Source organism: Alligator sinensis, unplaced genomic scaffold (genome assembly GCF_000455745.1).
Source record: "Alligator sinensis unplaced genomic scaffold, ASM45574v1 scaffold560_1, whole genome shotgun sequence".
Classification (NCBI taxonomy): domain Eukaryota; kingdom Metazoa; phylum Chordata; order Crocodylia; family Alligatoridae; genus Alligator; species Alligator sinensis.
Genome location: NW_005841837.1, coordinates 1,731,797 through 1,754,706, shown reverse-complemented (window position 1 = coordinate 1,754,706; position 22,910 = coordinate 1,731,797). Strand labels below are relative to the sequence as shown.

General features: G+C 47.3%; 1 protein-coding gene across 1 annotated transcript in view; it reads left to right on the top strand.

Annotated features, from left to right (window-relative positions):
• Nucleotides 1-3,897: 3,897 nt before the first annotated feature.
• The window catches only part of PSD3 (pleckstrin and Sec7 domain containing 3), a 162,769-nt gene continuing 143,756 nt past the window's right edge, over nucleotides 3,898-22,910 (top strand). The window contains exons 1-2 of the mRNA XM_014519479.2: nucleotides 3,898-3,957; nucleotides 20,157-20,263. Of these exons, the coding sequence (XP_014374965.2) occupies nucleotides 20,182-20,263 (82 nt within the window). The 5' untranslated portion in view covers nucleotides 3,898-3,957; nucleotides 20,157-20,181. The remainder of the gene's footprint in view (nucleotides 3,958-20,156; nucleotides 20,264-22,910) is intronic.

The window sequence follows — 22,910 nt, the reverse complement described above, 5'->3', positions numbered from 1 at the left end:
AGACTGAGGCAGTGGGTTATTTGTTCCACTGCATTGGCTGGCTCAAGTACGGCAGGGATGGAGAGCTGGGACCCCTGTACCCTCACTAACCTTCTTAGCAGCCTCATAATGCACATTAAAAGCCAGGAGTAACAAAAAAGACTCCACATAAGAGAGCCCCTGGGACTCTTAGCAATATAAGAATGGAGCCATTCAAGTGAGTCCATCCACCCCTGTGGGGTCCCTGTAATTAATGGTGTGCATCATCCCAGACAGATGGTGAGGGGGCAGGTTTTTAGGCTGCAACTCAGGGGATACGTTAGTCTACTGATCATGAATACTAGCTGTACCACTGGGCAGATCCTATGCAACCAGACTGAAGCTGAACACAGACACATGCTTCTTGTAACACAGCAGAAAGTCCCTTTCAGGGCAGGTGCAGTCCAGCACTTCTGTTAAAGGGTGAAAAAGCCAATTAAAACCCAGGCTATAGTCCCAGGGGAAGCATGTAATTCATAGCAAGGACTGCTCTGTAGGGGAGCAGGATAAGTAGGTCCCACTGCACTCCAATGAGAATGATTATACACGTTTTATAACAAAAGGGCTGCTTACAGAGCTGGGTAAGTAGCCTGAGATGGGGTGATGGGAAATAAAATTATTCCAGGCTTGGGAATTGTCTGTGATCATCATGTTGTGGGGCCCAGAGCAGGGGCTTCTAGGGAAGGTGCTTGTGAAAGCAAGGGAGGCAATGGTGGAAATACAGTATCTATGGGACTAGCTAGACTAGGTAAGGAAAATGACTATTGATTTTACCACTGTATCAGTGGTGGTTTGGCTTGGCAGGAACCACTGAATGCTGTGGGCTGAGTGGGCCAGAATGCCTCCCATTTTGTGTTGGATCTTCCTTAACCTGGCACAGAGTGGCTGCTTTCTCTGCCTGGAAAATGGAAGTACGACTACCTCCCACCTGCTAGAAGACCACCCCTAAGAGGGAACCTGGGCTGATAATGGGGATAACAAGGGCTGATTAGGAGGCAAACACTGACTACTCGTCCTCTTTCCTGGGGTGGGGTTATGTCTGGGTGGGAGCTGATACCAAGGTGGGGACACACTTTGTGTTAATAACTCACCAGGGGAAGAGTGACTCACTTTGTTTTTGAATGACATTCTAAAGTCCTACATCACGCAAGTGGAACAACACCTCTTTCCCCACAATATAAATCTATGCCCTCTGCTGTAATATAGGGAAGGCAAATAAAGCTGTTAACTCTTAGCTATTTCATTCAAACTTTCCCCTAATTACAAACTCTGCTGGGTGTAACTCAACTCACTGGACAGAAAAAGCCGGATGGAAAGGAACCAGCTCCCTTTGCCAACAAGGAGAAACACAAGAGGGCTTTTGGATAAAGCACCACAGAAAAGCTACATGCTGGCTCAGAGTGTGATGGAGCAATACAGGTTTACCTAAAGGCAAGTGATGCCAGCTTTGATTGTTCCATCCTAAGGAGCTGTACAGTGGACACTAGGGGGTGACCTGGCACTGGCATGTTGTCTCAGAGTGGGTTGCAGTTGCTGAATGAGCAGCCTTCTCAGTGGTTATACATGTCACCTGCTGCTGTGTGATCTTCGTGTAGCTCCAGACTCTCCTGTGCAAATGTGTGCTGGACAATACTGGCTTAAAGGCACAGAGGTTAGCACAGAATAGCCCACAGACAATCCATATGACATGCACCATTGTACTCTTTCAACAGGAGGTGAGGTTGTTCTCTAGCCATCAATAAATGCTGACTAAGCACCAAGGTAAATGTCTTAGGTCTATGGCCCATGGTCCTGCCAAGGCCCAAATCTCTTCCTGTCGAAATATAGTGGCACAACTTGGACTTGCTAGCAAATGGTAACATTTTATTATTTGAAAATGAAACTAAATATCACAAGAATGCAACCAGGGGGTAGGGGGCAGATGATCCTACCCTCTCTTTTATTTCTTTTTGAATCTAACAAAAGTTTGGTGCTTGATTGTTGAGAAACGCAATAACAATAATACCTCCTTTCCCCCAGAGTGCCAACTATTGGCATAGCCAACTTCTTGTGATTTCACTTGTGTGCCCTGAGATTTTTCTAAGAGCTCCAGCTCCTGCAGGAGTATGATTGTAAACAGCAATTCCAGCTTTTAATTTTTAAAACAATGACCAGACCTTGTGATTACAGAAATCTTGAAAACAACCAACACTTGACTGGAGTCATCATCAGGGATGATTCTGCCCTGAGTAGGGGGTTGACTACAGGATCTCCTGGAGTCCCTTGCAGCCCTACTTTTCTATGACCTAAGGACACCTTAATGGCTCAGAGAATAGGGGGGAAATGAAACATCAAATGTAGTACTTTTTAAACCCTTCTTATTATATCACTCAGATGTGATAGCATTGCAAAAGTCTCTTCAGACTGCAAATGTTTCCACAGTGAGAAACAAAAGAATGCAAAGTCCTGCATTGGGGGTGGGGAGTTAAGTATATTTATTTATTTGGAGGAGATTTTCAAAGTTTACAGGATTTAGGGGCACAAGTCAGTAGAACTTGCCCTAAAGCCTGGAGGAGCTTGTCGAAATCTCTCTTATAAAGGCTGTGTTTGTGGGCTCTCTCTCACTTGTCCCCCATCCTGCTACTTTCTGTAAGCCTGAAATTCCTTCTGCCACAGCCCAGGCTACGTTTCGGTCCAGTGCTCCTGCTGTTTCCCCCTGTTGCATTTCTGCTTTTTGTGCTCCTGGAAGGAGCTCACACTTGGAATAAATACTAAAGGGAGGCTCTTTGGCCCGGCCTCAGCAGGCCGCCACACACTCTTCAGGCGGTCATGTGATGGAACATCCTCCCCGCAAATGAAAAGCATATGTGGTCCAAGCTGCCTAACTCATCTGCTTGGGCAGCTCTCCCCAACATCACAAGGTCCTCGGGAACAGAGGGTTGGAAGCCGCTAGTGGGTCTCGCCCCCCTGCTTGTGGTCAGATGCAGCCCCCTATTTGGGGCCAGGAGGGAATTTTATCCCATGCACAGGTGGTCTGGACTTAGCATGGCCATCATACAGGGCAGTCCGCTTATCCTCTGCCCTTGACTGATACGAAACCAGATGCCTTTATGCCCTCTGTTTTTCTCTTGAAGGTGTCAGGGCTGAGGGTAGCTTTGCTAAGGGGGCAGGTCAGGCGAGGAGCTGCGCAGACAGAACACGTGACCGCTGGAAGCCTCCACGGACTCTGTTGAGAAGCGCTCAGGAGAGCCCCCGCGCCACACCAACCGGCCCGGCTATCCCGGGAGGGGGCGGGGCCTATCGCGCCCATCTGACGCCTCGCGCACCTGGCCCGCGGGCACAGCGGAGTGAGGGCAAGGCCTTCACCACCCTCAGTGCGCACGCGCGGCTCCTTTGGCGCATGCCCAGAATAGGGGGGGGAAAAAGAAAAAAAAGCCGGCTGGCAGCCCGGCTGCCGCGTGTCCCTCTCAGCGCGCCCCGCCCCCCTCGGCATGCCCTGCCCTGCCCTGCCCGGGGCTGCCAGGGGAGAAGGGGAGAAGGGCAGGCCCCCCGCCCCTGCCTTGCCTCTGCCCTGCCCGGCGGCCCCGTGCGAGGCGGTGGGCGCCCGAGGCAACTCGGAGGTGGTGAAGCGGGCGCTGCTTGGCGCAGCGGCGCCGGGCGCCTGGCGGTCCTTGTCCTGCGCCGCTCTGGAGCCCGCCAAGGAGAGCTGTGAGCCCCCGCGGGGGTGGGGCACGTCACTGACCTCGCTTGGGATGCTCGGAGACGAGACGGGGAGGGCAGCGAGGGCGGACGGCTCCAAACCAAGGGGCGCGGAGGAGGGACGCTGGGCGAGCGTGCTGGACAGTGCTCAGGGGCCCTCGCATGAGCCGGCGGAGCCAGCCACTGGAGAAGGGACAGGAAAGTGGCCCCACAGTCTTCCCGCCCAGCACCTTCTTCCTGGTCAGATAGGTCACAAGCCTGGTGAGGACTCAGCGGGGCCGCAGGCGGAGTGTGCGTATGTGAGAAGGTGCTGGGAGAAGTGCAGTCAGCCCCTCAGCAGGAGGGCCTGGAGGAAGTGGTGAAGGGGTTGCAGCCTGGCACGCAGCAGGCACGTAGGTGCTGGGGCCTGCCTCTGCTTGCAGAAGAGGCAGTGTTGGGGGCATCTGTAAACCATGCTAGATGCACACCCATGGTGACAGCTCTATGGAGGAGCTGCCAGCTGAGGTCTGTGGTGGCTTATGGGATCAGGGTGGTATATATGCTTATCTAGCAGGGACCTTGGCCAAGGGGGTCTGGGTGGGACGTGAGGACGGGGGGTGCAGACCATGAGCGGTAGAGCCTGCAGTGGTGGACAATCTGGAAGCAGTCTGGCTTGGTATACCCTAGCCTGCTAAGACAGTGTGGTAGGTGGTGTCATGGGACAACAAACTCTGGGAGGTTGGGGGACCTGAGTCTGACAGGAGGTGCTTTGAGTCTAAAGAGGTTGAGAACCTCCAGTCTACACCCAAGACATGCACAAATCCTTGCATGAGAACTCGACTGCAGGTTTGTGGCCTTGATGTCTACATTATACTCGTGCTGACTTCTGGAAAGTGAAACTGACAAAAGGAAACAGGTTTTTGTTAGAAGTCTTCTTGCCTTTATAAAGCTTAGTTTTTTGGAGTATTGCAAAGCAAAATATCCCCCAGTTGTATTGAGCATGACAATGGGCAAGACGCTTCATTGAGCAGCTAATCAGCAGCAGGTTATAATTTTCCAGCTATGGCAGCTGGTGGATGAGAAGCTACTAATGAAATAAAGTAACGCACCAGAGACTCTGCTGTGCCATTATTGCCCTGGCAAAGATCCCTTTGGTTTCACTGATTTCAAGATGAGGCAGAAAAATGGATTAAGGCTCATTGATGCAACAGTTGAAGGATGTTACCTGTGAATGAGTTCCCCAGTTTCTTCCCCAATGAAAGTCAGTGCCTGGTGAGCCAAAAACACCCCTGTATTGTTTTGAGGATTTTGTGCCTAGCTAGAGCTAGTTCAGAGGGACTTCGTGTGTGCCAGAAACTCCCCTGAGACTTCCTGACTTCTACTTCAGTGCCCTATTTAACAGACCATGGCATGTCTTGTGTGATTAGTTCTGCTTTTAAGTGTCTTCCTCTAGTGCATTGCAGCAGTGACTTGTTTTTAGTAATTCCATGCTCTCTTGAATTCGGTCAGGTATTGTGAAGAAGCCAGAGACTTGGGCTGTGTCAACAACTTGCTGGTTGGGTCTCCTCCACACAGAGGGGTTGTGATGAATGAACTGTGTGATGTTAAAGTACATTTAATCTGTGCAGGGATGCTTCCATTCAGAAGTGGCCATAATTAGACTGTGGCTTAACCCCTGTCAGTCGACTGTGGCAGCTCTACATCTGACTCGAGTAGTTATGCCTGGGCTTAATGTGCTTTAGCTGCAGATGGGCTAAAAATGTTGACTCCTCACATCAGCCAACCCCTCAGTATTTCCTTGCCCTAAAAAGGTCTGCTATTCTAGACAATTAGCACGTGTCCTATGGGACTGTGCTGTACAGGTACGCTTTGTCTGACAAGCACAACTGAGACAGTTTGGGAGAGTAAAAGATTAACTAGCAGTGCTACTGCTCTCATAACTTTAGTCGCTGCTTAATAGCTGTTTATCCCAAGTGAATTAAAATGGGGGGTAGGGATAAGGGGGAAGTAAAACACTGCATTTCTGTAACTAAATGGCCACATACAAACCTACACAAATCTGTTTCTAAGCAGTTGATTATAATAGTTTTAAATCATTCAAGCTGTACTGGTTTAGCTAGTCTTGTGGAAAGAAACCTTTTCCTATTTAATGTTATTTTGCTCATCAGTGGAAACCAGTAGATTAGATGGTATCCTATGGTGGTGCAAGGTCAGATGCTCAGCTAGTGTAAAACTGGTGTGGCTCCATGCTAGACACCATTGACCTGCACTGATGGAGAAGCTGGGTCATTGATCTTTGATGAACTCCTCTCTTTTTTTTCCTATTGCTTTCTAGAAAGCCACTTCTCCTGTAGTATTCTTTTCAAACCTTAATGAAGCCAAACCCATTTAGACTGTTGGCTAGGCTTATGTGCAACCAAGCTTCATCAGCAGTAGTGAAGGGGTTTTGTTGTGCTAGATGCCTAGGTACTTCTGTGCTGAGTGCTGTGAGGTGGAGGGAGTAAAGCAGTGGTACTCAAACTTTTTTTTTTGGCGGAACACTTGAAAATTGCTGAGGGTCTCGGCGGACCACTTAAACTTTTTTTTGTTCTACAAATCAAAGCACGCAACTCATATTTTAGTATCAGTAGTACAGATATTCTCGATTGTTCTGCAGCTTTCTGTGGACCACCTGAATGGAGCTTACGGACCAGGGGTAGTCCGTGGACCACAGTTTGAGAACCTCTGGAGTAGAGCATGGAAGAGTCTAGCAAGTAGACTGAATGTCTCGATCTCCAAGAAGTTGTTGGGAGTTGGAGGAGTACATGTTTCTTTATGTGATGTTCTGGAAAAGCTAGGCTAAAGAAATGAGACTTCTACCTTGTTTTTAGTTTGGGAATTGATGGTCAGTTGTCCTCCCCCTCCCTGGAGAGGATCTTCATCCTTGTGGACTAGTTGCTAGGAAAGCTTTGTCCTCTACACTCACATTGATTCAGGAGATGGTTGGCTGCAAAGGTCCTGTGGAATGAAAGCACAGCCCTGAGTAGAAGGGTCTTGAACCAATGCAGTATGTGGTCCTAAAGATGAATACTGTCCTGATCAGACTGTGACATGAGAACTGAAATGAGTAACGAGCTCTTGACAGCCAGGCTTGCTGCTGTGGTTGGAGCTTTTAAGGTTCAGCGCACACATCCCCAAGTTCTGGGAGCTGCAATAATGAATTTAAGGTGGGGGGGGGCAATCACTGGCCATCCCATGACCTGATGGTGTGGAATGCAGCTGCCTTGCTCCCCACTCAAGAAAGACATTTGATCACAGCTCTGATCTCCTTGGAAGAGTTTACCATGTTGCTGCTCCATTTGGAAAAGTTCCTTGCTCCATACAGAGATGTGACTCCATAGATGGAGTCCCTGGATGGCTGGGCTGATAGTAGTAGGCAGTAGTTGTCACCTCTGTTCCTGACTAGCCCCATGTCTGGAAAGCCTGGATACAGGAGGTGAATTGTTCCAGATTAGGTGGTAGGTGTTTCAGTCTGGGTTGTACAGGGGATAGAAAAGGGAGGAGAGCTGATGTGCTGGTTGCGTTTGATCTAGGTTACTCGGAGTGTGGAGCTGGCTGAGGAATTGCATGGTATTTTCCGGCGAAAGATGCTTTGCTGATTTGTCAGAACAAGCTTTCTCTGGAAATGTGCTTACCAGCTGTGATGGAGAAGGATTTTTTGAGATTTTTTGAGGATTTTTTACTCTCCAGAATATTCGGTAGCCCAGTGGATAAGGTTTCACTTGTACCTGGGATGTGGAAACTGACTGTTCTGTCCATGTGGCTACAGAGTATTCAGGGTGGTGTTGAAGGGATCCCTTTTGGCTTTTATTTTTCCATCTCAAAAGGTCTGTACAGAACAGGGGTGGGCAAAATGGCTGATCCAGTCAGCAGCCAGACTCCATTTCCCAGGAGCCTCTGCCTGCATGGCTGGGGCCGGTCTCCATGGTGACCCCAGCCACACCTGCATTGTGAAAGCTTCAGGCTGGGGTTGCCATGGAGACCAGGCTCAGCCACCCTGGTGGGGCATGCAACAGATCAGAGCAGGGGGCTGCTCTGGAGCTGCTGGGAACTTGCGAAGGGGGCAGCTTGCTTTGAAGTGAGGGCAGAGCTGTGACCTGTAGTCTGCAGGCTCCAGGCAGGGGTGTGTAAGCAGGGGTTTGCAGCTCTGCTTCTGCTCCAGACCAGGCTGTCACTGCTGCAAGGAGCCAGGGCAGAGCCATGATCCCCTGCTTGCGCACCCCTGCCTGGAGTGTGCAAGCTACAGATCGTGGCTTTGCCCTGGTTACGGAGCAAGCCGCCCCCATTGCAAGATCCCAGCAGCTCCGGAGCAGCCCCCTGCTTTGCTCTGTCATGTGCCCTGCCAGCAGGGCTGGGGTTGGTCTCCATGGCAACCCCAGCCTTGAACTTTCACAGCACAGGTGTGGCTGGGGTCGCCATGGAGACCAGCCCCAGCCATGCTCAGGGGTGGCTGGGAAATGGAGTCTATTACTGACTGGATCTGGCCTGCCAGCTGGACTTTGCCATCCCTGGTTTAGGAGGAGGCTCCCAGCCCTCAGGGTAGCGAGGTTCTGGAACAGCTTTCCTGTGAGTAAGGGCAGGGGGAGAAATACCTTGTTTGTTTTGAAGGTGGAACACATATAGAAGGGACTGTGTGACAAAGTGTCTCTGATCACAGGGGAAAGGACTCTGACCCTAAAGAGACCTTCAAGTCTATGTTCCTGTCTTCATTTAGAGCAAGAAAACATCTGTGGGACAGGAAGGCCCAGCTCTAATTTGTCCCTCTTGGGTCTTTGGATTTATTTAAACCCTAGCCTATTCTCTCTGGGAATTAAACTCTTTGAAATACACTTCTGCAGTATATTGCCAGAACAGACTCTTTCTAAGTTCCTTGAGTGCTTCCCTTCTTGGCTGTGGGATCCCTCAGGCTTTGGCCTCTGAGGCTCCATGTGCCCTGTTGGAGGTCAGGCATTTTTGGGGCTGCTGTGTCATGTATATACTTATTCTCTGTTTTGGAGATGAGTCAAGTGGACACTATGCTGTACCTTAATGCAGAAGGAGTTTGTTAACCTGGGCTTGGTGGGTAGGGTGGATTGCTATTGGTATCCACAGTCGGTATAGCTTTACTGCAGTCTAAACTCTGAGGTGCAGGTTGCTGTTGAACCTACTATGTTTCCTGGACACCAAGAGGAAACAAACCTGTCGTGTAGTAGAAGTGCTTGCGGTTCAGAATGAGCTCTGTGGTGTGACTGAAATCCCCGGAAGGCCTTTACCTCCAGGCAGTTTATGGCAAATGTTCTGTTTGCCCTTGCTTCCTGCTAAACTCGAGCAGTGCACGTGTACGCCTAGGGGGCAGGGAGAAGGCTAGAGCCCTGGCACTTTGCATTTAGAAGCTGATTATTTATACTAACCTCCAGCTGGAGAGGGCATGACCTAGTCGAAAGACCACTGGGCAGTTTAACTGACCCAGCTTTTGGACTGAAAAGACTATTCAAGTATAGAGGTGAGATTTGCCTTGGTAGCAGAATTATCTTAAGTTTCTTATACTAGGTTTACTTCATACTAGAGTCCTGCTAAGTAGATGCTTAAATATTGCTAAGGGAATAGGTGATAAGTCAGGTGTACCAGGTCTCTGATATGCGCCCAGGCTATGCTGGAGAAGCAAATCAAACACTAAAAGCATTCAGTTATTAGAAAGCAATGGACATGCCATATTTATTTGAATACAAGACAAGGAAAAAAGGCTCCTCATCTTACCTTCACATGCAAGGAAATCTCATTAAATACATTGTCTGTCATTAAACTGCTGTCAAAAGCAGCATGTGCTCAATAATGGAAATCAACTACAAAGTTGATTAAATGAAGCCAGCACTAAGCATGCCTATAAAATGCATGGCCCATATTAAGCAAACATACTGATGGGGACTTAGTTTTTTTCCCCCAAATTTTATTAAAAACATTTATCACCTTACACTTACAAAGTTACACATTGAGCATCCTTGTTTTACCAAAACTTCATATCGCAGAAACTACATACCAAAAGCATACAACTATATATATGCAGACAAGGTTCTTTGGGTGAATTTGATATATTTTATTAGACCAACTTAAGTAGTTGGAAAACAATTTTTTAAAGCAAGCTTTTGGGTTTAAAAACCCTTTGTCAGGCTGAGGAAGTTACTGCAGCTGGTGTATGCTACAACCTACACCCCTGCAATTATATATATGAAACCCTTAAACAACATGCATCAACTTCCCACAAAAAAACAAACCCCTACACAACTCTTTTTCTTTATATACAACCCCATGAAAAACTGTTACCTCAGTAACCACCTGAAACTCTGCCCCTCCCATCAGTCCTCTCTGTTAGTTTAGTGAAACAAGTGTGTCCAGTCTTTTTTCCTCCACTTCTCTGCTTCTTTGTCTCTGATCTCTTCCTTGTCCCATGCAGCCCCAGCTTCAGGCACTTTCTTTCAGTGAAAGCCAACTGTTTAAACACCCAGAGATTTCTTACCTTCCATAAACCAGTTTTCAAATATAAAGTCCTTAATAGCATTTCCTCCAGTCCCTTTGGTATGAGTCCATATAGTACTATCTCCTGTGCAGGTTTATTTTGGTGACACGAAGTGGCAGACCCTTTCCCATGCGCCCTTTATGTATGTATGCTCCCAAATGCATGTCTCCCTGTTTCTGCTTCCCCCACACCTCTCCCTTGGGCACCTTGAGCTCATTAAACCCCAACTGTGTTGCACTTCTCTCACCAGCAAGATATTTCTTACAACCACCCACATTAGGTCAGCATGTTAGCCTTTTAGTTGTTTACAAGCCACCACTCCCCACACCTTGTCCTTCTATGAAGTTTCCCACTAGTGCCATCCTGTCTCTCTCTCTCTCTCTCTCTCTCTCTCTCTCTCTCTCTCTCTTATCGCTTTCATCAGTTTCACATGACCCTTCAGGACCACCCTTCCCCCTCCCTATTTTATACCTCTGCATGAATCCTTGGGCCCTTGAAAGAGGTCTGATATACTCCCCATTTTCCTCAAAATAGCAGCTGCGTGAAATTGGGTGATACGCGCTGCTTTCCCTTCTTCCTCTATTACTGCTTTGCATATCATACTTACATATGTTGTGTAGCCGAACAGCCCCAAGTCTGGCAGCTCCTACCCCAACATCTCTCTTGCTCTGTACAGTTCAGCTCTAGCCAGCCTTTCTCTTTTGGCATTGCAGAAGAACAAATGCATTTGTAAATTTTTCATGGAAAAATTGGAAATTAATTGGAAATTCATATGAAATCTAATTATTGCAGGGGGTGTCTTATATTCAAGTAAATATGGTGGTTTTCTGTCTCCTTATGAATGGCCAAGCTGAAGCTGTGGCTCTTTAATTAGCCTTATTTAATGTTAAACAGGAAGTGTCATTAAGATGCATTTTATATCTATGAGACTAAACCAAATGCCAGGTTTGATGGCAAAAATCTCTTAAACCCAGGCTGTAGTTTACAGTAGCACTTATAGGAACTTGAGGGTTCTTTTATCTCCAAAATCAAAAGCCAGCACCTCCTTATGTTAGCTTTTTTAAGGTTATGGCAACGCTCACTCAAAAGTGCACTTACAAATGTGCTGGAGTTACTATCTCAAGAGTTCAAGGCAAGAGAGGACTTGATTCAAACTTAAATTGGATTTAATATTTGGTAATTTGAAACTAAATTTGAAGTTGACAACCAATATTAAGGCCTATGATTACTGTAATTGAAGTCATTTAAATAAAAATATTCTGCTTCAGTGCACCATCCTAGAATTAAACTGGTGCTTTTTAAATTACATACAGAGTTGGGAGGCAGTCTTTAACTTCTGAAACTTTATAAATGTCACGTGTCATGTCCTGTACTATATATTATATGTATTTCAGGTTTCTTACTATGGAGTTAATACTGGTATTTATACTCTTCTGAAATAATTTTTTTTAGTCTTCCCTGGTGCATAAAAGCTCTTGCCATAGCTACTTTTGATTTACATAAAGATGGCAGATGAAGAGAATATTTTCTTCTGGATTATCTGGTTTGTTGAAAAATTGGGAGAGAAATAACCTTACCTCTTGGCTTCCAATCCAGGACCACAAGTCAGGTGGGACAGGATGTGATCTACAGTTTCTGGCAACTTGAAACATTATGGGGTTGTACTTTAATTGGATTTTAGGAGTGTAAAGATGCAGATTGGATGCTTTGTAAACCTCACTGAGGGAGTTGTGGAAATTGGACACCTCACTGCCATGATCAGCTGAAGATGTAGTTGTTGAGAAGATGGTGCATAAACTATTGTATATAGGAACTTTGAAGCTGTCTATATCTTTTTTGGCAAATGAGAACCCTGGAAAATCCAGTGCCAAGCAAGTAGAACTCTTCTGACAGTGCACTAACCCACTCTTCTTGAAATGTGCTTTAAATGCAAAATGTTTGTCCAACACATCTAAAATTGATTAAAACTTAAAGTGCTGTTTCTGTGCATCTTGATCGCATTCAATTTCCATCTAAGCACAGCTTGACACTCTAAAAATTATTTAGCAAATAGAAAATGGCACATGACCTTTCTTAAATTCTTAAAATCAAGAATATGAATAAATGTTTAGCTGTACCATTGTTTAAATGTTCACAGATTACATGTTCTTAGCAACAGTCCATGCTAGAGAGTGCATTTTGATGACCATACCAACCAATGGCAATGAACCTTAAGAGGAAATTACTAGAGTACAGTCATGAGATTAGTTAGAGAGTAAGGCTGCCTACATTTTTGAGTTTAAAATCACTGGTTTTTCACTCTATCCATTGTGTGACTGTACCATGCTGATCTCTGGAGGAAGGACTTTTTTTTTCCCCCTCTCCCCCCATGCTCCCACTTTAGTATCTGAACTGAGCCTACCACGTAATGCTGAACACGTCAACACTTTCTCTGAGCAAAGAGAACACCTCTCATAGTATCTAGGCTCATTTTACATTATTCTCTTCACTCTGAATACTTTCGATTAAACTGTTTCTGGTAAACAAATTCTGCTCCCAAGTGTTTTGCACAGAGTGAAACCCCTTGCGTACCTTGTTCCTGGGACACAGGGGCAGCTGATGGAAAACCACAGAGTTTCACAGAGTGAAACCACAGAGTGAAACCCAAGTGTTTTGCACAGAGTGAAACCCCTTGCGTACCTTGTTCCTGGGACACAGGGGCAGCTGATGGAAAACCAGGAGAGTCCCAGTGAAAACCGGAGCACTGGCTTTTTATACCAGAGAAGGAAGTGGAGGATGATCAGACTATTGGTCCATCCAGTCCAGTATTTGCCTCTGACACTAGCCAGCACTAGAAGCTTCACAGACTAATGCAGGAAACTGCACTGTAGGCAGAGGTGGGATAGTCTGCCCCTTTGCACAGGTCTCATTCTGTCCTGTAGCAAGGAGGGGAGACTTTGGGGTTCTATTCCCTACTTCCCACAGTGTTCCTGGATTTGATTTAATTTAAATCACTTTTGGATTAAAAATAAAGTAATCCTTGGAGCTGGGATTTCACCCCAGCCCATCTGAGTGCCCTCAACACTAGTCTGGAATTATGCTTCCTCTTCCTGGCCCCATTAAACTTGCTGGGCCATTGGGCAAAAAGAAAATCTCTTGCATGAGGAGTGCCAGAGGGCTCTCAGCTTAGCTCCCGATATAGGGTACTATCCCAGAAAGTGGGAGGTGGGGGTCTGAGTCCCTTAAGCTGAGAGGACCGAGAACCCAGGCCTCCTACTTCCTGGACAAGCACTTTCACCTCTGGGCTATGATTATAAAAGGTGGGTGTGACACTATCTTTGCTGGCTGTGTTTTAGAAGGAAAACTGAACTCCTTTATCCTTTTTGAAAGGCAGGATTCTTGACTCTAGTCCCTGAGTGGATGTGTAACCTTGACTTTAGCACCTAAGCTCTGGAGGGGGATAGGATTTTGAACATAAGCCCCATACACATAGCTGCCTGTTAACTAGCTCCAGGCAGTTCACCCAGTACATGGGTGTCTTGGATCCAATTCAGAGGTGTCCAATTCTCTCCAGGCAGTGTTAAGGGACCCTAGATACCCAACTGTGGGGTTTGGATTCCAGTCTGGAAGTCAGGCACACGGGGGCACTGAAATATCTTCATGGATTCAGCTCTTAGCAGCAGGTCTTAGTGCAGGGGTCAGCAACCCCCGGCACACATGCCGAACATGGCACAGAAGGCCATTTTGATCGGCACACCACTGCCAGCTTGGGCTTTAAGCAGCTGCTGCCAGCCACAGAGCCCAGCGTGCTCCCAGCAGGCAGCTGGGAGGCTGCAAGTCCTGGTGCAAGCAGACTGGGCCCTGTGTGCTGGCTGCAGCCGGAAGGCTGCAAACAGGTGCTCCAGGCTCCAGCATGATGGCACTCAGGCACTTTCCAAGGTAGACATTGTAGTTTTTTCGGCACTTCAGCCAAAAAACATTGCCAACCTCTGCCTTAGTGAATGCAACCTCCAGGAATATTTGCGATGCTGAAAAACATGTATTAACTGTTCACTTGGAACAGGCTGGTGCAATTGTCTCTTGCCTGCTCAGTTTGATAAAGGGGATGGCTGCTGGCCAGAATTCATGATACTTGATTCCAGAGATGTTGATACTGTAGCCACCTGCCTCAGAATTTGACAGGCAGGTTGCAGACTGTCCATCCTTCCTCTTTTTTTTTTAAACAGCTGTCCAGAGAGCCAGTTAATACTTTTCCATAAACCTGGGGAAGTTCAAGGACTAGAACAGAGGTAGGCAACCTTTCTGGCCTGAGTGCTGAAAAAAACTTCGGTGTCTACCTTGTGAGGTGCTAGAGTGCTGGCCTGCCAGAAAAACAAAACCAGGGCAGGGGGTACATGGTGGGATGACCTGTATATTAGTATAGTTAATAATCACAAATGGGTTTTTTGTTGTTTTTTACAATAAATACCATATTTTCTATAAAGTCTAAATCTGGTGACAATAAATAAAACTTCATATACGACGTTTGTTCTTGTGTATTCTTTTTTTGTTAAGCATGTTGTGAGGAGAGAGAGGACAAAAAAGAGGTGGGGGGAGAAGGAAAGAGAAGAGAGAAAAAAAGGAAGAAGAAAGAGGGTGTGTGCCTCACTGCCCTTGTCACCCACAGGTAACAGGTACTGGCTGCAGCTCAGGTCCAGGACAGCATCCAGTGAATGGAGGCAGCAACATCTCAGCAGCAGCTGCCAGAGCTGGGGTGCTAAGGTCTCTCTGATGATCTTGGAGAGGGGGGAGCCCGGGCAGACAGGCAGCTCATCCCAGTTGAGTGGGGATAGCACCAGGATGCCAAGCACAGGGGCTGGGTGCTCAGGGCAGGATCTGGGCAGCACAGGGAGAAGCAGGCGTGGCGACAGGCACCATGGGCAGGCCAGCTTGGCTGGGCCCTTGGGAAAGTGGTAGTCAGAGGAGACCGGGGGCCAGGAAGGAAGTGGGGGCTTCCCTGGGGCCCTGCAGACTTGGGCTTTGGTGGGTGGGTGGGGACATGCAGTGGTACTTGAGGTGGGACCTGGCCCATGCAACCCTATGGGGATGGGTTGCAGCCGCCCTGCTCACAAGGGGGCGGTACCTGGCTGGGGCAGGATGCTGGGCTCAGGGGACTCCTGGCTTAGGGCTTGGCCTCCCTGCGCCCTGGGCGTAGCATGAGCAGGGCATAGTGTGAGCAGGGCACAGCTACCCCTGGTGCAAGGACCTGGCCGATGGGCCTGGCTACAGGAGCCCCCAGAGCCTTGGGAACAGCTGCCATGGGCAGCGCTTGGGGATGAGCCCTCCAGGAGCCTCCAGCGCAGGAGTCCTCCACAGTACCTGCCTGGGCGCCTGCCTTGCCTGCCCGCAGCTGCCCTCCGAGGCTTGGGCTGGGCAGGATGGTGCAGCCTGGGTACAGGGGGTGGGATCAGTAGAACATGGACAGTGTCCCTGCCTCTGTACTCCTGACTCTGCCCTCGGTGCCTGCAGCAGCCAGGGATTTTTCTAAGTCCTCGAAGGTAAGAATTCCCCTCCTCCCCCTTTGTGTTCAGAGGCATATCCCTTCCACTTCTGCTGTTCTGGGGATGAGGGGAGCTCCTGTCCTGCTCCAGCTGAGTTGCACAGGAGGCTGATCTCAGCCTAGGACAGTGACACTGGTGGCAGACAGTGGCATGTTCCCCCTCCCTGCCTGGTGCCTGTTGTGTGCACAGCACAGCACAGCACAGCACAAGGTATTCCCCACCAGGCTGGGAGTAGGCACAGGGATAGACAAGCTGCCTGCCTTCTGTCACAGCTGCTGCCCCAGGCTAAACCCAGACCCTGTGCAGGCTGGCTGGAGCAGCTCTGGAGTTCCTTGGCTCCCTAGGACAGCATCAGAAGCAGGTGTGGGAGGGGGGTGGAAAGGGAGGAGAGGATGTATGGGAGGGAAAGGTTGGGCGGGATTCCTACTTGCTTTCAGCACTTGAAGTCCCCGACTGCTACTCCCATGGCATGGTCTGCCTGCCCCAGTAGAGGGTGTGGGGGGGGAGGAGGAGGCATAGCGAATGCAGCTACTCCTGCAGCGCCAGTCACTGCTCCTGCACACCCCCTTTGTAAAATCCTAGATCCACTTCTTGTCTTGGCTGATCTATACTGCAACATTTTACCACCATAACTAGGCTGGCTAAGAGTGCAAGGAGACTATACCCTCTATCTTTCACAAAGTGAACCCCAGAACGGGGTGCAACATGGTTAGTAGCTGTCACACCAATGCTTAAGGCAGTGGTAATATAAACTTTCTTGCTTCTCCATGCACCTTTTTATTCATCAATAGATTGCATAGGCATATTCAGCTAATCATGTACCCTAACCCTCATGATCTCATGGAAAGCAATAACCAAGAGTCCTTGCTGTGTCCTGTACAGCCTAGATTCCTAGGTGTAGAACTTTAGATGTACTCATATTAAAACACATTCTTCCTTTGCCCCCAGCTGCCCAAACCAACCATCACAGTCTCTAAGTTATTTGCCACTGACCCAAGGATTGAGGTGTCTGCAAACTTCATCAGTAGTTAATTATTTAAAAGAACCAATGACCTAGAAGAAAACACAGTCTGTGCAGGACCTTAGTTGGCACACAGCCAAATATGCACAATTCCCTGTTCAGTCTCAAGACCCATCTGTTAGCTAGCTTTTAATGCATTCTGTGTGTAATGTGTTGATTTCATTCCTAGTTTCTTAATCATGTGGCCAGGCAGTACCAATTTAGGGGCCTTACAAAAATGTATCATTTCCCTTTATCAACAGAATATGCAGTCTCAAAGAAGTTTAACATAATTTGCTATAAACCCACTTTGACTAACAGAAACTGTTAATTTGCTTAATTAAAGGAGTTTTGTATCAGTCCTCTTAGCCCAGCCTGGTTCCCAGGAAGACATTAAAATCCTATATGGGTCAGCACCCATTTTAACCAGTGGTCCAAGTTCAGCTTTCTTTCAGTCCATGGATAGGCAACCTCCAGCACACGTGCCAATTAGTGGCACACAGAGACCTTTTCCTCGGCATGCCAGCAGGTATACAAGGAAATTGTTAAAAAAAAAAAATTTTAAGTTGCTGCTTGAGGCTGTCTGGTCCTATCCTTAAGGCATCTCCCTTCTTGGAAAAAGAAGTGAAGACCTTATATGGCTAAGACAGTTCCTTGTGTTACCTTGACAAGGAGGGTCTTAGAGATGCTTGAGTCCAATTGTGCCACAGCTCAAAATCCCCTGCCCTACCAGCAGGGGTTAGAGTCCAGTGCAGGGTTCCTGCGACCCATTTAATAAAACAATGTACCATAGAAATCTTTCCTGGGTTCTTGGTGTTGAATCGAGTTACTTGTTCAACTGTGTGCCCAAGGGCATAATACCTAGGTAGCATGTGCTTGTGTGAAATGACACTGAGGCAAATCAAGGAGCAAATGATATAGCTGCATGCAAGCATCAAGCTGCTGAATGGGAACTATGGGGCTAATGCTATGGCCTGGAGCCATGTGTTCACATAATCTTTCAAATAGCTTTACATATTGAGTGAGGCCAAGCAAGCTGCAGAAACGGAACTGGCGGTTGAGTAAGGGAGACCTCAGTGCCGTAGGATCAAGACCTTGCAAGTGTTTAAAAAACAATGTTGCTTAATATAGACCATGAGAACCTAGGAACAGCCAGGCTGGGTCAGACCAGTAATGCATCTACGCCACTAGACTGTTGGTTGTTACAGAGACTTCAGAGAAAGATGATGCAGCCCCTTCCTCCTGAAACAGGGCCTCATGAAATAACTTGCTCATGAGACCATCTGTTTCTCCTTCTCATGGAGAGAGTTGGTATATACATGAAGTTAAATTCCTTTCCAAACCCATTTTTCTGTTTCAGTCCTTACTAATGTGGCTTGGGATGTTCCAAATAAATGTCTAGCTCTCCTGTGAACTCCTGCTAATGACATGTCCACACCAAGAGTTTGTGACTTTCGTGGGCCTTGGATCTGTCCCAAAGTTGGTGGCAAGGTCAGGAACAGAAATAAGGAACCTTAACTCCCAGTTCCCAACTTGATCTGCTTGTTTCAGCTGGTCCCCTCACCCTCAGTCTTTCTTCAACAAACTAGACAGAAGTGGTAGCTGCTATCCCATGGTTTTGAAGTTGCACTGTTCTTGCCAAGATTTAAGGAAAAAACTTAAGATCCTAAGGGCATGAGCTCCTTTAAACATCAAGGCCTTTTTATATTCCTTTGCAACATGGGTAGATGTTATGCCTGTAATTTACATCAGTATATTCTAAGTCTATGTTTGGGCATTTACTGGTAAATAACTGGCCTGACTCTCACCAAGAACACTGAGCACATTTGAAAATCAGGCTGTTTTGTAGGTCTCTGATGGATTTTGGAATCTCACCTTAGGCACCTGATTTTTATGATCTTGGACCTACCAAGTCAAACAGTAGGAATTTCTCATGATTGTTGGATGATGCCTAGGGTGTAGTGCACTGGAATTTCCTTCTTGGCATTATGACAAAATGTATTAAAAAAAAAAGTCAGCAAAACAAGTTTGCTGGCAGGATAACAGAACACAGCAGATCATTTGCTGACACCTGTCAGAGGTTTGGTTTCAGAATGGAAGAACTGTGACCCCAAAGGTGCCAATGTAAAAAAACCTGGACCTTCCAGCTGATTCACGTACTGACTATATCTTGGCTACTATTAAAAATTGGTCAGTGCCTCTGTACATGGATACTTCTCCTGTCTGGATTCTACCTGGTTGTATAGGATAGTGAAGAGCAAGTCCCTTGGCCCAGCCCACAGCTAGACTTGGGATGCCTGTGTGGCGGTGGCAGCCCTGCCAGCTCGGTGGGAGGTGAAGCATCGTGGGATAGCAGCATAGGTGGAAGCCCTGGTGGGGGCACTGTGTACAGGCTGTGGCCAGAAGCTGTGCGGGGAGCTGCGTCTGGGACTGGGTATTGGTCCAGTATGGGAGCTATTGTGCATATAGCTAGCTGTCTTGCAGCATGTAGATGTATCCAGTGGGTGTAATCCTACCCCCACAGCAATGTTGTCAGGGCCAGGATTCCATCAAACAGGTTCTTTTCTCTGCTTATATAGCTCCATGAAGATGGGGCTAAGAAGGTCTTTTACTAGCATTATTGGTACCTTGCTTCTGACAAGCTGGAGCCTGTATGTGCTATTGATTTCAACACTTGCTTGTCTGGATTGCTATTAATAAGAGTATATTTTGAACTTGTAACTAAGTTTTTTTCTGTTTTTCTAATGTCTACCTGTGTGTCAAGTCCTTGCCAGCATAAACCGTGGAAGGGACTGATGTAACTGTGATACTCAGGAAATGGAAAGAGGATTTTGGTGAAAATTTCATTGAAGAATCTTTAACTCAAGATTTCCCTTTTTCACCATAGCAGCAGAATCTTTTAAAAAAGATATCTCCCATGTGCTTGGGAAGAAATCTGGTTCCTTACTCATACTGTAAGTCGTGTCAGTTGAGAGAGAAGCAATAGGCTTTTAAGTGATGTTGCAGAGTTCAGTGTGGAAGAATTACTGTGCTCCTATATTAGGAAGGTGGTGATTTTATATCCTGCATTAGGAGGGTGGTAACTACCCTGTTTTCAAATGTGAGTGCCTAGTTATGAGTGATGTCATTCAGGTCACTGCAAATTATTAGTGATTTGGGGCCTGACCTCTGACAACTGTAGTTCTTTAAATTGCTGCAGGTTGGCTGCCCAGTCATTCCTGGAAAATCTTGCTCTTCCTATTTAAAGGAGTGTATAGCGGCTTAGCATTGGCTATGTTCTGTTCCCTCCCATTCAGGTACATCTGAATGGGAAATGGTTTTGATGATTTCCACCGTGATGACAAACTTAAAAGATTTCTTAGTAACCTGGTTCACACTTAACTGAATGGGAAAAACGTTTTTCTTGTTATTTTTTGCTTTGACTTTGCAGGAAGAAGCGTTTGTCTGGAGTAACGATGCTGGCTCATTCCCAGACTGTTGCCAAGGCCAAGTACAACTTTTTATTTGGTTCAGACAAAGAAAGACCTTCAGGAATGGGTAAGTAGTGTCATGGAGATTTTTGCCTACTGCTTGTGGAAAGGGCATGCAGGACCTGATTCCTTACAGTCTGTCACTGAAAGCCTGCTTGCATTGGACTCCTAGCGTCAAGAGGCCCAAGTTTGCATTTTAAGCTTGACTTGCTGTGCAAAGGAGCCTTGGCCTAACTGCCAATTGGGCTTGCTTCTTGCTGTATCAAAAATAAAAAAGTGACAGCAGTCCTGTAACCCGGTACACCACTTTCCTCTTGAGATAACAAGGACTATTGCCACGTGATTGTGTCTGGCACCGAACTCTGCATTTGGTATCCCTCCCCTAATTTATACTGTAAATCTCAGAGTCACTCTTTCTGCCAGCTGTACCATGCAAGTAATTTCAGCCATGCTTTCTCATCCTGCATGGGTCAAATCACTGCCAAGCATTTGGGTATTCATTCCAGAAACACATCAAGTGTTCATGCCTGATAATGTATCTAGCTACAGATTCATAAGACTTTGAATTTTGTTTACAACTGCTGAATTAAAGTTGCTTTCTCCCCTGTTCTCTGTATTAGAAGTGATTTCTATTCTGGCAGCAACAAAGGAAATACCTAGTAGTTAGTTCTGCTTCTCTTTGCTATAAAATTGGGCATTTGCCTCTGCCTGTAGATAACCCAAGGACAAGAATTCTAACAAACAGCAGTGTGATGCATGTAATTACCAAAACAGAGAAAAACAAGTCCAGGCCTTCACTGCAGGACAGGTAAGATGCTCTGAGTCAGGAGCTAGTATGCATCTTGGCAAGAGGAACCTCACAAATTTCAAGCTGTCTTGCTAGCATGCCTGTTTTAGTCAAAAGGTTTCTCTTGTCAGCAAGGACCCAGCAGTCAGTGAGCAGCCAAATAAATTGAGCTACAGTCCCTGAAAAACTAATATAGTAAAACCTTGTTAGTTCAATATTAGATAGTTCAAAATATCAGGTACTTCAAAGCCATTGTCATTCTCCAGCTAAAAGGATAGATTGTTGTATGTTTTACAAGATGGATAATTCAAAATATGATTAGTTTGAAATTTGATGCCATTTTTTCAGTCCCTTGGACCAGGAAAACCTTGTTAAATACATTATGTGTCATCAAACCTCTGCAGCACGTACTCAGTCATGGAAACCAACTATAGCAGTGGTGCTCAACCCTTTTCCCTGGTGGGCTGGGTGGGCAGTTCCCCGCCCATCCACAGGCTGGAACCCACCAGTGGCCCCAATCTGGCACTGGGGCTGGCATCATCCGGCCATGCAGAAGGCAGTGGGGGGGCAACCTGGCCCCATGGGGGAAGATGGGGTGTGGCTCACCCCTTGGGGGAAGGGGCATGGCCTTGCTCCGACCCAGCCCTGTGGGAGGAGGAGGTATGGCTCTGCTCCACAGGGAAAGGGACATGGCTTGACCTCACGGGTGAAGAGGCCCGTCCCCAATGTGGCCCTGTAGTTGGAGTGGGCATGGCCTGGCCCTGCAGGAGAATAGGTGTGGTCTTCCCCCAAACTGGCCCAATGGAGGAGAGAATGGGATGAGGCCTGGCCCCTACTCAGCCTGGCCTGGCAGGGGGTAAGGGGGTGTGGCCCAGCCCTGATCCAGACGTGGGGCATGGTCCAGCTGTGACAGGTAGTGCAGGGCTTGGGTTTTGGGAATTTGGGAGGATGAGGGTGACCATATTAATGACCAGTGGTCCCTTGCCACCAAATTTCCTGTCCCATGGAGAGCCCCATGGGCCAGACGCAATGGATCTGCGGGCTTCATGTGGGCTGTGAGCTGGAAGTTGAGCATCCCTGAACTACAAGGTTAATTGAGTGCAGTCTGCACTGAGCATGCCTGTAGAACATTTGGCACAAGGCCAGGGTGCATACTGGGCAAACATGATGGTGGAACCTGCCATAAGGCTGGGTTAGTACAGTCCACCTGAATAAGACATAGTAGGCATTGCACTTGGTCCCCCAAGTGACTGACTGTTTTTTAAGCCCTAGTGAATCACTATGTCAAATACATTTCAACTTCCTCTTCACTCCCACAGCTGAGCAATGTCTTTCTTTCCTATTTCTTCACCAGCCTTAAATGTCTGGCAAACATCACCAAATGTCTACATACATGAGAGCCTCGGCTCCCTTTCTTGGCCTGTCACGTGTGACTGGTGTGGTCCCACCTTCCATGGGATGGAGCTGGATCAGGCAGCCCCACCCCTCATCTGCATATACATTTTTGGAAGGTCTGAGGACTTGACAAGAACACCCAATTCCAATTACGAGTGGGTGGCTAATTAGTATGTGGATCTTGTTGGGAGTATATGGAATACACACACATATAGAGTAATGCTGGGCTATGGGGTCACCCTGTCTTGAAACGTTGTTGGCTGCTGGGGCCTAGCCCAACGAACTACACTCTAAATCATGAGCCTCTTACGAGCGTTCCAAGGAAAGGTGATTTTACATACCTCGTCCTGGCCTTGAATAACTTAGTTTAGCTGAGGGTGGAGACCTGTCCATTGCACTGCAGGCAAGCACCCCTGCGAGAGTCTACTGTAGCCTCCCAGTGGGAACATCTTGGCTACATAATTTATGGTAATGGGTGATTGTTCTTGGGCTCTTCCTCTGGCTTGCTCCTATGGTCTTTCCCCAGGAGCAA